At 42.7% G+C, this 17,806-nt stretch overlaps 1 protein-coding gene across 3 annotated transcripts in view; it reads left to right on the top strand.

The window, feature by feature from the left end:
* The window catches only part of ASAP3 (ArfGAP with SH3 domain, ankyrin repeat and PH domain 3), an 82,119-nt gene that overhangs the window by 26,605 nt on the left and 37,708 nt on the right, over window positions 1–17,806 (top strand). For all 3 annotated transcript variants that reach the window (XM_083369848.1, XM_083369849.1, XM_083369850.1), the window contains exons 5-7: window positions 1,358–1,432; window positions 8,035–8,084; window positions 9,897–10,023. In XM_083369848.1, the coding sequence (XP_083225974.1) occupies window positions 1,358–1,432; window positions 8,035–8,084; window positions 9,897–10,023 (252 nt within the window). The remainder of the gene's footprint in view (window positions 1–1,357; window positions 1,433–8,034; window positions 8,085–9,896; window positions 10,024–17,806) is intronic.

Genomic DNA, 17,806 nt, shown 5'->3' with positions numbered 1-17,806 from the left:
CTAAGTGTGATCGGACCCACAAAGAAATTGTCTCTGGTGCATAAGCTCTCATTGCACATTATAGCATTTGTGTCATTTTCATGAAATGGCTGATGCCTCTTGGATACCCAGTCTGTTATGTTTTCCTTGCTCAGTAGAAAAAGCCACTTTTAGCTGGAGGCTTTGATTTTCCTAGCAGTGTCTCTAGCACATCTGTACCTGATCAAAACTATCCCACAGCTTCCGTCTATTTCAAAGCCTGTGGGTGGCATTTTTTTTTAAAAAAAGAGGGGGGGCAGCCATCTGGGCTCAGATGATGTGGCTTTGCTCCCCCCCCCATTCCAATTCTTCTGTTCCAAACCCATTCCTTCTTTCCCATGCAGGTTAGCTGGAGACTTGGATGTTGCAGTTGTGGTTTCCTCTCCCAGCTCTTCAGACTTCTGGCTGAATCGAATGGATTTCTCTGCCTTTTGGCATCTTTTGATTTGGAGCTTTGGGAATCTCCACCCCAGTTTTAGAATGTGGCCTTTGGGGAAGGGCTGATTGCTTGCATGGCTGAAGAGGAAAGATGGTTTGCGGCAGGATTCAGCTGCCGACATTCTTCTGAGGCCGTCCTGAAAATTCTGGAACAGGGGAAAAGCTTCTCTAGCCGTAAAGGAAAAAGAGGCTGCAAAAGCCTTATGGCCCACCTCTCATCTTGGGACATCAAAATTCACAAAAGCTTTGGTGGAATCTATTCAGGTTGTCCTTTGTTATGACCACAACTGGAACTGGAAAGTTTTTCTTTAAATGGTGTGGTCGTTTATGTGAGAAATCACAGGGTCGCCATTTGGGACCTCCCCTGCCAGCTTCCCCATTGATTTTGCTTGTCAGAAGCCAGCTGGGGAGGTTGCAAATGGCAATTATGTGAAATACCCCCCCCCCAAGGATGCTGCAACCATCGTAAATAGGAACCCAGATCATGATTGCACAAATCTTGAGATGATGCAATGGTTATAAGTGTGAGAGGACTGGCCATGAATCTTTTGTTTTCAGCAGCATCTTCAAACCGTCACTCAATGAATGGTTGCAAATTGAAGTCTACCTGTAGTATTTGCACGCTCTTTCCGTCGTTACGATCAGTACTTTATTTCATTGATATGATTTTAAATACAAAGCAGTTGAGAAAGGCTACATAGAGTTTTCTTTGCTGCTCTTCTGACTGTAGCTTTTAATGCCGTTTTGAATTTAACAGTCAATTTTTTTCCTACAAACTGGGATTATTTTCAGCCATTTGCAAACTGGCCGTAACAAATACCGATGTGCCTGGGAAGATGTGATGATTGCTTTTTCTTTGCTTGGAGGTGTGTAAGTGAGTCTCCTCTTTTGTCTTTTCCAGGTGCAGAATCTGAACAATATAGTCTCCTTTCCTCTGGACAATCTTTTGAAAGGGCAGCTGAAGGACACCCGGCTGGTAGGTTTGATTTTTTTCCCCTCTTAAGGAATTGGGAATCATTTACATCAGAGGTCCCCAACCCCGGGTCCATGGATCAGTACTGGGCTACGGCATGCCAGCAACTGGTCCGCACAAACAAGCAAAGCCCCATTTGCACCCGTGGAAAAACCTTCCTCCATGGAACTGGTCCCTGGTGCCCAAAAGGTTGAGGACCTCTGATTTACATAGAGAAATGCAGGCTTGGAATTGGGCAGACATATATTTGAGAGAGAACTGGTGGCGCAGGCAAACTTTGCCCACAGCTAGGAGTTCGATCCTGAGGGGGGCCAAGGTTGACTCATCCTTCCATCCTTCTGAGGTCCATAAAACGGAGGACCCAGATTGTTGGGGGCAATGTGCTGCCTGTGCCCAGAGAGGGCTTTGCTATGGGGTGGTATATAAGCCTAAATGCTATTGCTATGCTAAATGGCCTATTTTTGAGGTATCTTGGACCAAAGATGGTTGGCTTAATGCTCTACTACCTAGTAGCTTGTGTGTGTGTGTGTGTGTAGATTGTCAAAAAAAGAGATGATGACTGCAATTGCATTATCAAAGTCCTGCTCCTCTTTATGTGCACTGTAATACACATATAAAAAAGGGCGGGGTGAGTTGTGGACACCATTTTGGCTTTTTTTGTTTCCTTCCCCAACATTCTCCCAAGATGCTTAACCCTTCTTGTGTTTCGTCATGAACTGAGATTACAGTGAGTCACCATGGGAGAAAACAACACAGGGAGTCCTTGACTTACAACAGTTCATTTGGTGACCATTCAAAGTTACAACGGCATTGAAAAAAAATGACTTATGTCCAATTTTCACGCTTACAACCTTTGCGGCATCCCCGGGGTCACATGATCAAAATTGAGATGCTCGACAACTGACTCATATTTATGACGGTTGCAGTGCCCTGGGGTCATATGATCACTTTTTGACTAGCAAGGTCAATGGGGAAGCCAGATTCACTTAACAACCATGTTGCTAACATCAACTGCAGTGATTCACTTAACAACTGTGGCAAGAAAGGTGGTAAATTAAGGCAAAATTCATTTGATAACTGTCTCACTTAGGAACAGAATTTTTGAGTCCATTATGGTGGTAAGTTGAGGACTACCTGAACTGATAACCTTGGTTCATGCAAAGATTTATTGAACTCACTATGATGCTTTAATTTATGCAGCACATTGCATGGTAAACCCATGATTTGCAAACAGTAGCGTATGAGTTCCTGTGTTTTTTTTGGCTTGTGGCTTAGCTTCGTTTAAAAAAAAATGCTATTCAGATAGTTCTTCAGTTCCTCTGATATCATGGAAAAGGAAGATCCTTTTTTTAAAAAAAACTTGGAAAATTAAATCACTGTAAAGAGGTCTCTGTCAGAGCATGCACAGTCTTATTGCGCTGAGGTAACCCAGGAGTAAATACAGCAAACAGTGGTTTGTAATTACATGGTGGTTTATATTACACTATCTACAATATACACTCAGAACAAAATACATACACATGGTGAAACAGCAAATTCCAATACACAGCAATTACAGGAGGAAACCACGAGAGAGAGAAAGACTCCAGCAAAGCCTTCCCTTTCATACTCAGACTCTTAAAGGCACAGACACAGACCCTGCTAAGTCATTCCTATTATTGCATCATCCACCTTATGTTACATTACATCATTACATAAGCTGTTTAGCCTTTAAATCATTATCCTGACAGTGTCCATTGAGCTGAACTGCACAAAACTATCATATCATGTTTAGTAAGGCTTGCTGTCGTCTGCAATTCTGTGGGGGAATCAAACTCTGTTAAACTCCGTGGGACTTTCCTATATGCATGATTATTTATTTATGTTTTGATTTATGTATTTATATTCAGAAGCAGGTTGCAAGTGGCCATAGTAACTCTGGAGAATGTTTATTTATAGCTACCTCATTCCATACTGCAGCTTTGGCAGGCTGCAAGTTTATTTCTTTAACTGGAATTTGGATTGAAGGGATGCATGACTTCTGATTTAGAAAGTGGCACCTTTGTAGGAACTGATATAAATTACTCAACCCATTTGCATCATTGCTTTGTATGTTAATTTGTGGAAAGATTGTTTTTTTTCCTGCTAGCAAAAATGCTTACAACACCTCTTGCAACATAAGATAGACCAAGAATAGAGGCTTATTTCAGGGTAATAGAAAATGCTAACTTTGCTCTACTCTAAGTTTTGTTAACTTCCCATTCCATTCTGAGATTTTCCAAACTCAGAATTATCTCATATCGGACAACCAGTAACTTGCTTTTTTCATTTCATTTCATTTCATTTCATTTCATTTCATTTCATTATTTCATTTCATTTCATTTCATTATTTCATTTCATTTCATTTCAAGCTTCTGCAGTTGCATAACACAGTTGCTTTATCTACAGAACCATGATTCTTTAGGGTTTGCACTATGGCTGTGTGCACACAGTTAAAAACCAAGCACAAATCTTCCGGGTTGTTCCATTTCTTTTTTGTGTTTCTATGCCTTCTCCTCTGATGCCTAATCCATTGTAAACTGGCTAAACAGGAAAACCAGCGTTGTTCTGTAAAACAGGCTCACTCAGTTTTCTGTTTTCTTTGCGGGCCCTTCTGTGGTGTTTTATTTTCTGGCAGAGGGAAAGATTTTTTTCCCATTGCTACAGGCCATTTCTTTACATCAAATAGTTCCCTGTGTGCTGCATCTAAGGAACCCATTCTTTAGTAGCGCTGTGGGTTTTGTTTAGGGGGATGCCAACCAGTGAGACTTAACAGATCACAATGGGTTAAGCAAAGCAGGCTGGGTGGGGAATAGTAGATCTAAAAAGGCTGCTTACCTCACTACGGTACTTAAGAGGCAATACCTGAATGTGTTCCGCTGACCACCCCTTTTCCAGGAGTCTGCTGGCAGATGTCAGAGAGACCCGCGACCATTAAAGGAAATACTTTTTACTCAGTTCATAATTAAATTGCAGCATTCACTGCTGTCTGTTGTGATAAAGGCAGCCTGTTGGGTTTTAAAAGGAGAGTGGGTAGATTCACGAAGTGTCAGGATATGGTGGCTGACGGCATTAAAGGTTGCTTGTTAACTAGTGGGTTGCTCAGCAATGTAAGATGTTGAGCTTGTCAGCTGGAGAGCTGACAGCCCAGGTTCGAGATCCAAACTCTGTGCAACGAGCTCCCTTTACTTGCCCCGGTTCCTGCCTACCTAGCAGTTTGAAATCATGCAAATGCAAGTAGATAAATAGATACCACTTCCGTGGGAAAGTAACAGGGTTCAGCGTGCCTTTGGCATACATAGCCACACTGACCACATGACCACTGAAAATGTCTTTGGACAATGCTGAAATGGAGATGAGCACTGTTCCCTAAAGTCGGACACAACTGGACAGGGAAATCTTTACCCTTTTGCTAACTAGTGAGTCAAGGGCAACTTGCTTTAATGCTGAATTCTGGGAAGTGACAGTGGAAGGGCTCTGTCTGTTTCTCTGTCTGTCTCTCATTCTCTTTTCTAAACCAGATTTATGAGCTTTTCAAATGCTCTAGCCCAGGGGTCCCCAACCCTTGGTCCGTGGACCAGTACCTGGCCACGGCATGCCAGCAGCCGGTCTGCACAAACAAGCAAGCCCCATCCGTGGGATGCAGGCAGCACACAAAACCACGCACTCTCCGGTCCACGGAAAAACCTTTCTCCACGGATCCGGTGCCTGGTGCCCAAAAGGTTGGCGACCTCTGCTCTAGCCAGTTTTAACCTGCCTGGTTTGTATGTCCTGAGAAAATGTGCTAGCAGTTCCCCACTTTGGCGTGGCAAAAGGGCTGGAAGTCAACTGGCCTTGTCTTCCTCTTGGTGTGCCTGTGTTGTAGAATGACTGCACCCTGGAGATTTGATTGCCTCCTACATTGTTGGCTTTTCGTGCATAATTAAAAATGGAATTATTCTGGAGAGCCTTAGATTTTGAAGTGCATGGGGGTGGGTAAGGTTGTTTCCAGGAGAGCCTGCAGTCAGTGTAGTCAAAACTGTCCAATAAATGGCTGCGAGAGTGTGATTGAAACTCTGTAATTTATGTGCAATGCATGTAAAAGAGATAAAGAGCTTTGAGAACGCTGTTATTGCTGTTCTATTTGACTTCCTTGACTTTCTGTACCCTGAAGACAGCACTGGTTGCTTTGTTCTTTTCTTCTTTGATTTTTGATTTATAGTAAGTGGCCCATTCGTCTCTAATTGCTGGGGATACAAATCTGGTAGTCAATTTAATAATAATCCTAATGTTAATCTTACTCCAAATCCGAATCTAAATTCAATCTAAATGTAATATAATTTATCTATTGCATCAGATAAATGTAATAATAAATAAATGCATGCTATTCCCCACTGTGACAACCAGTTTGGTGTAATGGGTAAGGATTCAGGCTGGAAACTGGGAGACTGTGAGTTCTAATCCTGCTTTATGCATAAACAGACTGATGGCAAAAAATCTTGAATGGTACTTCGAAAATCTGTGCACTGACAACATTTCCATCTGTCGGTTACAAAAGGGCACATTGTTATTATTATTATTTATTAATAATTTATAATTTATTTATTAATAATTTATGGATCCGCACGTGCACTAGATCCTTGAGAAGAACTCAGTTGTATGGAGGCCAACACCAGCTAAAGAAACAGCAGGGGTGATTTCGCATTATTGTGGATATAACAACAACAACAACAACAACAACAACAACAACAATAATAATAATAATAATAATAATAATAATAATAATAATAATAATAATAATACGACTTGCCTGTGTCCGAAAAGTTGTGAGAACATAGGGTGGAAAAAGTTGTTGAGAATGAGAGGGTGAAGATCCTGTGGGACTTCTGAATACAGACAGATCGCCATTTGGAACACAACACACCAGATATTGTAGTCATAGAGAACCGAAGCATACAGTTGATTGATATCGCTGTACCAGGAGATGCCAGAGTTGAAGAAAAAGAACTGGAAAAATTATGAAATACCACGACCTGGCCATCGAAACTGCACGATTATGGATGAAACGCGTAACAGTGATACCCATTGTCATTGGGGCACTGGGAACTATGTCCCAAAACTTTGCAAAATACATCAAGAAATTGCAGCTTCCTGCAATAACTCCAGCAAAGCTACAAAAAACTGCGCTACTCGGAACATCTTACATTTTAAGGAGATAACTGGTTGATACCTAGGATGCTGGCAGCAACCCGTGTCAACCATTAGTGCCAGTCAATTTGAGTGTTCAGTTGACTGAATTTCATGTTTTATGAATAAAATTTATATAATAATCCCATTGTAGGTGAGACACAGAATGCTATACTGGATGGGCCATGGGCCTGATCCACCAAAGGGCATCTGATAAACCTTATAGCTGATTGATTTTTTTCCTTGGAAATATTTTCTAACCTGCCTTCTTGGTTGTTGAATGATCTTCTAGCTTACCCTAGCTGGTCTCGCAAAAGCTAAGCAGGGATGAATCTGGCTACTCCTTGGATGGGAGACCAAACTAAATGCCTTCCATCTGTAGATGGATGTAGCTTCATATTCAGAAATTGCACTCCAATTAAATAACACTTTATGCATTAGTGCTGTGCAATGCTTTGAAAGGTTTGACTCAGAAAGAGGTGTTTTGAAACCTGGGGCTGTGACTGTAGCAGCTGTGCATGACTCATTAAAGCAGTCACATCTCTTTCTGGGATTGTGCAAAAGATGCTGAGAACTTCTCCCACCTCAGCACAAGCGGAACAAACAAAAGAAGCACCTTTGGCCCTTTCTGTGATCAGCTCTTTTTTATTATTATTCCTATCCATGCTTGACCTGAAAAATTCCTGCAATTTAAAATTAGGATAAATGCTTTGGTGGATACCATATTGGGGGGGGGGGGGGAGGCAATAAAGAAAAACATGCAAGTTGCTTCCAGAGGAACGCCTAATTGAAGATAATCTCAACTGGGTATGTCTAGTTTAATGAAGAGAAGGACGAGGGGTGACATGATAGCAATGTTCCAGTATCTCAGGGGTTGCCACAAAGAAGAGGGAGTCAAGCTATTCTCCAAAGCACCTGAAGGCAGGACAAGAAGCAACGGATGGAAACCAACCAAAGAGAGAAGCAACCTAGAACCAAGGAGGAATTTCCTGACAGTTAGAACAATTAATCAGTGGAACAACCTGCCTCCAGAAGCTGTGAATGCTCCAACACTGGAAGTTTTTAAGGAATGACTGGACAGCCATTTGTCTGGAATGGTACAGGCTTTCTGGCCTGAGCATGGGGTTGGACTAGATGACCTCCAAGGTCCCTTCCAACTTTATTATTGTTATTGTTGTTATAATGTAAGCCTGAAACGCTATATTGCTATGAAGATGCCTGAGAAACCCAGATTTCCAGCCTCCAGTCCCCATGGAGATGGTTCGAATATTGGCCCTCAGTGCAGGGAAACAGTATGTGTTTGCAGATTTTGGGGTCAGGAGGAACTTTGCCCAGTGATAAGGGTGCTTGTGTGTTTGTGTTCTTAGCCTCCAGTGACTCTCTTGCTGATTCCTTCTGCTTTCTTCTCTTTCCCTGGGCAGGATTCCAGGAAGCAAATTGAAAAGGCTTGGAAGGATTACGAGACCAAAGTGTGAGTAACCAACCCCTGCTGCCTCTGGCAGGAGTGGGCTTCTCCCTCCATCTTCTCCTAAACAAAAGTGTTTTGTTGTGGACAAGCTACAAGGGAGCTTGTGAGATTTGGGTCAACCCGCCAACCAGAGTGTCCTTTATAACAGGGCTCCTCAACCTTGGCAACTTTAAGACTTGTGGACTTTAACTCCCAGAATTCCTCAGCCAGCAAAGCTGGCTGAGGAATTCTGGGAGTTGAAGTCCACAAGTCTTAAAGTTGTCAAGGTTGGTGACTCCTGCTTTATAATGTGCCTCTGGGCTGTCCGGTATCTTTCTGGCTGTAGTGGTAAAGGGCTATGGATCCCAAAAGCAAAAAGTGCTTTGACGGGCACTTGGAGCTCACCTAATACCTGTCAGTCACTTCTTAAAGCAGCTGCTTCTTTTTCTGAGATTGCAATGTTGTCTTCTGCAGCTGCAGGGCAATTCCTGGAGACACACTTTTTATTAAGAAGTTGTACCTCTGTGCCTAACAAATGCCACATATTTTCTCAGGATGGCACTGCAGTTCTGGAAGACAGCCACGCAATCCTCACTCCTGCTGCAAGGAGTGGTTGAATGGGGTTTCCAAATTTGGCAACTTTAAGCCTTGTGGACTTCAACTCCCAGAACTCCTCCAGAGGAATTCTGGGAGTTGAAGTCCATGAGTCATAAAAGAGCCAAGATTGCCTACCCTTGGTCTAGGCCAGGGGTTTCCAAACTTGGCAACTTTAAGACTTGTGGACTTCAACTCCCAGAACTACTGCAGAGGAATTCTGGGAGTTGAAGTCCCACAAGTCTTAAAGTTGCCAATTTTGGAGACCTCTGGCCTAGGAGAATGCCCACAAAAGGGCACTCAGCTAACCATCTTTTTCTTTTTGAACCCAAATCAGTGCATAGCCGAAATTGAAGGCATCATTTGCATGCTGAACTTGGGATCTCGAAAATGAGCTGGGAAAAATATCTGCGTAAAGCCTGAGATATATACTGCAACTCAGTATGGACAATACGGGTGGGAGGTCTGGCTTGGTATGGGCAGCTTCCTAGGTTCCTGATGAAATTGACTCTTTAAGGCGTACAGGCAGTCCTAGACTTGCAACCATTTATTTAGTGACCTTTTGAAATTACAATAACACTGAAAAAGTGACTTGCAACCGGCTCTCACATTTACATCTGTTGCAGCATCTCCACGGCCACGTGGTCAAAATTCAGGCACTCGGTGACCGGTGTGTATTTGTGATGGTTGCAGCATGCTGGGGTCATCTGATCACCATTTGTGACTTTCCCAGCCAGCTTCTGATGAACAAAGTCAATGGGGAAGGTGGATTCACTTAACAACTACACGATTCTCTTAACAACCATCGCAAAAATGGTCGTAAAACCGACTGTGACTTGTTTAACAACCCCCTTGCTCAGCAATGGAAATTCTGGTCCTAATTGTGGTTGCAGGGCAAGGACTACCTATAAAAAGCTGGAATCTTCTTTGAGCTATAGAGCTCAGCAGAAGAATGCAGGTAATTGTTGCAAAATGCCTCAGCTTGAGGAAAAGCCTCCATTCCAGAAAGCCAGTTAGCAGCAGCTGCCAGTGTGTCTCGTGTTCTGGACTGAGCCAAGTAGATCACGGTGCGCCCTAGACCTAAGGCCTTTTCCCGTACTGCAACCTGTATTAAAATATGACCACGAGTACAGACAGATTGCAGCAACATCCACCTGTGGAATTCCCCGCACACCGTTCGTACCTCACAAATTATTCCGAATCTGTCCATCATGTTGCCGCTGGGATTCTCTGTTGCCTTAGAGCAAAGCTGGAGAAGGAGAAGGAGCGAGCCAAGATATCTGGAGTCATCCAGACTGAACCTTCAGCCACGGAAATCACGGAGGACCTGCAGAAGGAACGCCGTACTTTCCAGCTGCAGATGTGCGAGGTAAAAAATGGCTTCTTCTAAGCCGTGCCTTAGTTTCCCTCTAAGGTGGGGAAAGAAACTTTTGGCCCAGCAAATAACTTCGTTGCCTTGGAATAAGCAACCCCTCTGCATGCTTACAGTCATCAACAAACTTGTTTAACACTTTGGTGACCCTGCAGTGATTTTTTTTTTGTTCACACATAACAGCTGAGCTGTTAGCTATGGGAAGAAATTTTTCATTAGCCTGAATTTCCTCCCATTGTGTATGGCAGCCACATCCAGAAGTCAGGAGTCACACTTGGAGCAGAGCAGACAAGGCTGGCCCTACTCTGAGGCAGAGGGGATTGGCTGCCTCAAGTGGTGGGTTTTGGTGGTCATGAAAGAGTCAATGTGCAATTAATTAGTTATTTTAATTTTGCTTTCAGAGATGACTAGAGAAACTCTAGTATTCCAAGAGCTGTGGTGTTGCAGTGGTCAGAATGGTGGTTAGAATCACTGGAAATTTTTAAGAAGAGACTGGACAATCACCTTTCTGAGATGGTATAGGTTCTCCTGCTTGAGCAGGGGGCTGGACTAGAAGACCTCCAAGGTCCCTTCCAGATTCTATTCTATTCTATTCTATTCTATTCTATTCTATTCTATTCTATTCTATTCTATTCTATTCTATTCTATTCTATTCTATTCTATTCTATTCTATTCTATTCTATTCTATTCTATTCTATTCTATTCTATTCCACTCCACTCCACTCCACTCCACTCCACTCCACTCCACTCCACTCCACATCCCATCCCATCCCATCCCATCCCATCCCATCCCATCCCATCCCATCCCATCCCATCCTTATTCTGCCGACTGCCAGCAGTTCAATTCTGACCAGCTCGAGATAAAAATGAGGACCCAGATTGTTGGGGGCTGACTTGCTAAACTGCTTAGAGAGGGCTTTAAAGAACTATGGAGTGGTATATCAGTCTAAGTGCTATATTGCTGTTTCTATTTTTGCCCTGAATGCTGATATAACTTCAGTAGGGTTGGAGTGTAGGTGAATCCTCAACTTGCAACCATTCATTTAGTGTCCATTCGAAGTTACAACCCCAGTGAAAAAGTGACTTAGGAGCAGTTCTTGCACTTAAGACTGTTGCAGCATCCTCACGGTCGTATGATCAAAATCTATCTTTATTACAGAAAGCAGCATAAGGAGGGCCAGGTACAAGGAATTTAAAAACATAAATCTACAAAAGTAAAATTGCATAAAAAGCTAAAAAAATATAAAACAAAAATCTTAACAAACAAACAAATCTAAAAAAAAATCTAAAGGAGGAGTCTGAGAAACAAAAATCAGCAGGATGAATAAGGGGGGAGGGGGAGGTTGGACTACATGCCCTACAAGGTCCCTTCCAATTCTGTTATTTGGTATAGGATGGAGATGAAATCAGGCTAATGGAAAATTGGCCTTCTTGGTTGGAAAGAATTCAAACAGCTGGAAACATTTTCGGATTGCTGTGCATACACTCCATGCTTGCTCCTGGCATTCTCCCAATCCGTTGCATAAAGCCACAGTTTCCCAAAAGTGTATTAGCTCGTTTGATTGAATAGCTGAACCCAATATTTGGGGGACTGGATCTTACAGCCAACACAGCTCGATCTTATTCCTTTTTCCCCCGCTGTGGCGTGACTTTCCCCATTGCAGTCTGCAAATCCTGTTTGCTTTGCAGAGCAAGATGACTTGTGTGTACTTATGGGGAGCACCTGATCTGTACTATTGCCAAAAAATGCCTTTGATATAGGCCAAGGAGCCTGTGTGTGAGTGTGTGTGTGTGTGTGTGTGTGTGTGTGTTGTAATAGGCTGAGTGTTTTGTATATTGTGCACATTAAGGCTACTTCCTGGTGGTTTACAAAACCTTGCTTGGGTCTATGCGTTGAGACTTGTTCAGCTTGCTGCCCAAGCTATTGCACACAAAATAGATTCATTACAGCACGTAGGTGCAGTTATTGTGAAAAGGGACTTGCTATATTTATATATTTGTTCACAGTTTCTGGCTACAAGCAAGCCAAACCCCTTAGCTACAAAACATGATGAAGGAAGCAAGGTTCATGTGCTCTTTTTCCAATATGCTTTACCTCCAGGAATTGGGGATTAAAGAATCTTGACAACTGGCTGTATTTCAGTTGCTTGGCAAATGACTCACCCTTATGACCGGTTGCAGTGTTCCATGGTCATATAACCATGATTTGCAATTTTTTTTTTGCTAGTTTCCAGCAGGAAATGTCCATTTGCAAAAGGTTCACATTATGAACAGAGTAATTTGCTTAACGACTGCTGTAAAGAATGTTTAAAAAAACTGGATCCGATCATGTGTTTTGATGTAAGTAATGTACTGGATTGGACTGTAATGACTTAAGACCAGAAATCCAGTCCCAATTGTGGTTGTAAGGTGAGGACTACAGATTGCCCTCGACTTACAACTGCAATCAAGCCCAAAATTTATGTTGCTAAGTGAAACATTTGTTAAGTGAATTTTGCCCCATTTTATGACCTCTCTTGCCACAGTTGTTAAGTGAATCACTGCGGTTGTTAAGTTAGTAACATGGTTGTTAAGTGAATCTGGTTTCCCCAATGATTTTGTTTGTCAGAAAGTCACAAAAGGGAATCACATGAACTCGGAACACTGCAACCGTCATAAATATGAGTCAGTTGCCAAGAGGCTGAGTTTTGATCACATGAACCATGGTCGTACTGCAATGGCCATAAGTGTGAAAAACGGCCATAAGTCACTTTTTTCAATGCCATTGTAATTTTGAACAGTCACTAAATGAACTGTTGTAAGTCGAGGATTATCTGTATTTGTAGCAGCATGCTGGCTCTGGAATTCTGGGAGTTGAAGTCCACACATCTTAAATTTGCTTAGGTTGAAAAACACTGCACTACAGTGTTCATTGGGGCAAGAATACATGTCCCAGAGTACATGTGCAGCCCCTGAATTTCATATTGGAGAGAATCAGACTCAATGTCACCACGATATGAAAATGATGTTGAGACTGGAAAGAGTACAGAGATTAAGGGTCCAGAGGCTAAGCCATATGATGAATGATTGAGGGAATGACCATGTTTCCCCAAAAATAAGACCAGGTCTTATATTAATTTTTGCTCCAAAAGACACATGAGGGCTTATTTTCCGGTTAGGTCTTATTTTCAGGGAAATACGGTACTAAATGTGACGGTCTCGCTGATGATCTTAACTGGGGCTTATTTTGGAGGCGGGGCTTATATTACGAGCACCCTGAAAAATCATACTAGGTCTTATTTTCTGGGGGGGAGGGGTCTTATTTTGGGGAAAACACGATAGATATGTCTACTCTAACAAAGAGAAGGACTACAGGTAACTTGATAGCAGTCTTCCAGTATTTGAGGGGCTGTCGCATAGAACGCAGTGGCTCAGTGGGTTAGGGCGCTGAGCTTGTCGATCAGAAGGTTGGCAGTTTGGCGGGTCAAATCCCGAGTGCCGCGTAGCAGAGTGAGCGCCTGTTACTTGTCCCAGCTTCTGCCAACCTTGCAGTTCGAAAGCACGTAAAAATGCAAGTAGAAAAATAGGGACCACTACGGTGGGAAGGTAACAGCGTTCCGTGCGCCTTTGGCGTCTAGTCATGCCGGCCACATGACCACGGAGATGTCCTCGGACAAGTGCTGGCTCTTCAGCTTTGAAATGGAGATGAGCACTGGCCCCTAGAGTCGGAAACAACTAGCACGCATGTGTGGGGGAACCTATAACTTTACCTTTACACAGAGAAACAACAGAAAGGAAAAAGGGGAAATCTAAACTACTATATCTTTTATTTTTAATATGCCCCAGTTCTCTAAAGCAAGTTGGAAAATGTTTTGAAATACTTAAAGCAGTGAAAGCTATACGTTAGTTAATGGGCGAAGAAGAAGAAAAACAATTGCACTAGAGTTATGCAGACACTTAAAACTAGAACTGAATGCAAACAGCTTTTAAGAATTCTCCAATGAATTTATGAAAACGTCAAAGAAAATGTGAGAGAATTTTTGCGGTCTCCTTTTAATAAGAAGGGATCTGAATTGGAAAAAAATCTCTCTTTGAGGCAGAAATACCTGATTTCAAGCCTGAAAAACTCTTTCGATCATTTTAGAAGAGTTTCAGGTTCAAAATGCTATAAAATCAGCTTAAAACTCCTCCAGAATAATTAAAACACTCTATTTTGCACAGAGTGAAACAGAGCGATTGGTGCTCCAAGTAGGGTGTTTGGAATTCAAAACATTTTGCCCTCCCTATTGACAAAAGAATGACATAGTCAATGCCGAAATATCTTAGCTGAAAGGACCTTTCTCTTTAATGTAGTCTTCTGATATGCCCACATCAGCATCTGCCACATTCAAACCTACCACCCTGTGGGAAGTTTTCAGAATGTCTTGCTGTAGGAAGTGGCCAATTTCCATTTCCCAGAATGCCGTTCATGATGCATTGTGGAAAGCACAAAATGGTGGTTTCAGTGACTGTGGGAGGAAGAGACTCTTATACAGGTTCCGCACAATTCTGAAGGTGCTCCCTGTTTTTAGAAAGCATAATTTATGAGTGGAATATGTTTAGTAGTAGTCCTTCATGTGAGAAGAGCTTATTAACATGATTATCAGAGCAAGCTGGGGGCTTGATGGCTCAGTGTTTAAAGATCCTGAGCTGCTCAACTGGAAAGCTGGCAGCCCAGTTTTGAGACCCAAGTGCCACACGATGGGGCGAGCTCCTGTTACTTGTGTCCACCTAGCAGTTTGAAAGCATGCAAATGCAAGTAGATAAATAGGTACCACTTTGGTGAGAAAGTAACAGTGTTTCGTGCGCCTTGGCATATAGCCATGCTGGCCACATAACCATGAAAGTGGAAGTGGTTGGAAGTGGCCACATAACCATGGAAGTGGTTTCTTAACCAAGGGAACCATAAACCTTTGTCTTTACCTTTACCTTTATCACAGCAAGTGACAAATAGTTGGATGCAGTTTTCAGATGTGTTTTTGTGATAAAGGTTTATAGTATTCATCACAGAAAGGGGGGATATTCCACCCCAATTCTCATTGCAGTACTGTTTGCCTGATACAGATTTAATGGATGTTTTGGCTTTAAAGAGGTACTCAGTCTGCCAAGGTAAGGGATCCAACTTTGTACAGAAGTAAAAGAGTTGTGACTGCTAGGGAAGCGTTGGCAGGAGTTGGGCGTTCCAGATAGGGTTAAAGAGTTTTGTGATGCCAGGCGGGTGGTGATTTCCATTTGTGTATGTGTGTGTGTGTTTTCCTTCTTCTGGGTTCTATGGAAGGATTGGGGCTGGGCCAGAGTGTGAGTCATCTCTTTGAATAGCTTCACTGTTAAATAACAGCACATGGAAGCACTCAAGGATTCACTTGCAACTAGCAGAACAGATAGGGGAACTCAGAGGAGATCAGCATCTCTCTTGGAGTCCGGCATTTGTTCCTCTCTCTCTGGGAATAGCCTTCCACTACTAATCTAGTACATCAGCACCTGGAAGTTGTAGCTCAGCAAATCTGGGAAGGCTGTGTGCTGAGTGATCTATCTCATAGGGCTAATTCCTCCAGACAGCTTTGCCTGTAAAAATCAGGATAATAGTTCAATCTTGGATTGTTTTGTTCATGTCATCAGCTTTTCCCAGCCATTTACCCCTCCAGATCTGACTGGGCAAGAATTGCCAGCCTATACATGTTTGCAAAAAAGGTCTGGTTCCTCAAATATACCAGTCCCCAGATGATTTTTCCCCTCTCCAGTTCAATCACATTTAATTCTCAGAGACTGCCTGGACACCTTGGGAAGTTTTGCCCCAGAAGTGGTTTGCCTCCTTTCTAGGGCTGAGTGAAAGGGCTTGGCTTAAGGTCCCTCAGCTGACCTCATGCCTATGATGGAGCTAAAACTCATAAGCTCCTAGTTTCTAGCCTGATGTCTTAACCACTACGCTGAACTGGCTGTCTCTCTCCCAAATGATTAGATCTGGCCAACTCAGGTAAAGGACTTAGATGAGTGCAAAGGCAGCTGGATTTTTGCAGTGGGAGAGGCACCCCAGTAGAAGTCATACATGAACTCTAATGGAATCCAGCCATTGAAGAGAAGGGTGTATATCAGCCTTCTTTCATGTAGCATATGCTAAATGAGTTAGAACTATATTTCCCCATATTCCCAGTCATCGGGCACATTGGTTTTGGATTCTAGATTGAATGGTAGGTTGGAAAAAATAAGGTAAAATCTTCTTAACTTTAATAACTTCATGGAGACATGTTCCTTGGCGGTAATAAAGACATGGTTTATCATTGTCTTTTTTTAGCACATTTCTCTAAACTTGGTCTAGTCTGTAATCCTGACTTTTTTGAATGACTGTCACCTAGATCAGGGCCTGACTTGCTTAGTTGAGATATGATTGGTTGAGTGCTGCCACCTACTGTTCAACTAAAGCTTAGTCCAACCTTTTGGCTTGCTTGGGCCACATTGAGTGAAAAGACAATTGTTTCCGGCGGCGTATGAAGCACATAATATAGTTAACGTATTTAGATAGCAAGCTTCATTTTAAAGATATTTTTATTATCTTGTGGGTTACAGGTTGGACACGCCTGCTTTAAGGCCAGGTTTAGGGTTAGCTCTTTAAACAAGGAAGGAAAATGTATTTACTTACAGGTAGCCCTAAACTTACAACATTTCATTTAGTGACCAACCGGAAAAAATGACTTATGACCATTTTTCACACTTATGACCATTGCAGCATCCCCATGGTCCGGTGATCAAAATTCAGCCGTTTGGCAATTGACTCATACTTATGACGGTTTTGCGATCTTCGTTGCAAGCAAAGTCAGTGGGGGAGCCAGATTCACTTAACAACCCTGTTATTTATTTATTTATTTATTTATTTATTTATTTTAATTCCATTTATATCCCGCCCTTCTCCGAAGACTCAGGGCGGCTTACAAGCTTAGCAGTAGCCTACATTCTATGTCTATGCCTGCTTATTAGGGCTTTCACACACACACCCCAAGCGGCATTATTACAAAGTCAGCTTAATTGCCCCCAACAATCTGGGTCCTCATTTTACCTACCTCGGAAGGATGGAAGGCTGAGTCAACCTTGAGCCTGGTGGGATGCGAACCTGCACTAATTGCAGGCAGCTGGTGTTACTTAAGGAGGCATTAGCCCACTGCTCCACCAAGTCCTGTTACTAACTGATCAGCTGCAGTGATTCACTTAATGACTGTGGCAGAAATTTGGGGCTCAATTGTGGTCGTAAGTCGAAGACTACATTTGTTTGTTTTGTTTGTTTATTACATTTTTATGCTACCCTCTCCCCTACAAGGTGACTCTGGGCAGCTGAGTAAAAATGAGTAAAAACTCTTACTGTAAAGTAAAGGAATACCAGATTCTAGCTTGGCAGCTCCCATGATTATAATAATAGCACTAGGAATTGCACGTAGAATTATACACCGCCTCACAGTGCTTTACAGCCCTCTCTAAGCAGTTCACAGAGTCAGCATATTGCCCCCCCAACAATCTGGATCCTCATTTTACCGACCTTGGAAGGATGGAAGGCTGAGTCAACCCTGAGCCGGTCAAGAACGAACTCCTGGCAGTGGGCAGTAAGTTAGCCTGCAATACTGCATTCTAACTGTAGGAAGCATTCTAAGTGTAGGAAGCAAGCGGTAGGTTAAGCCATGCCATTGGTTGGCCCATGTCGCGCTGTATTGTGTACTTTTTGCACCCTTCCTTTCTGGCCTGGCTTTCCTCAATGTCTCTATGACATCCTGTTTCA

Source organism: Vipera ursinii (genome assembly GCF_947247035.1).
Source record: "Vipera ursinii genome assembly, chromosome: 9".
NCBI classification, from domain to species: domain Eukaryota; kingdom Metazoa; phylum Chordata; class Lepidosauria; order Squamata; family Viperidae; genus Vipera; species Vipera ursinii.
This window is presented reverse-complemented; position numbering and strand designations above follow the sequence as displayed.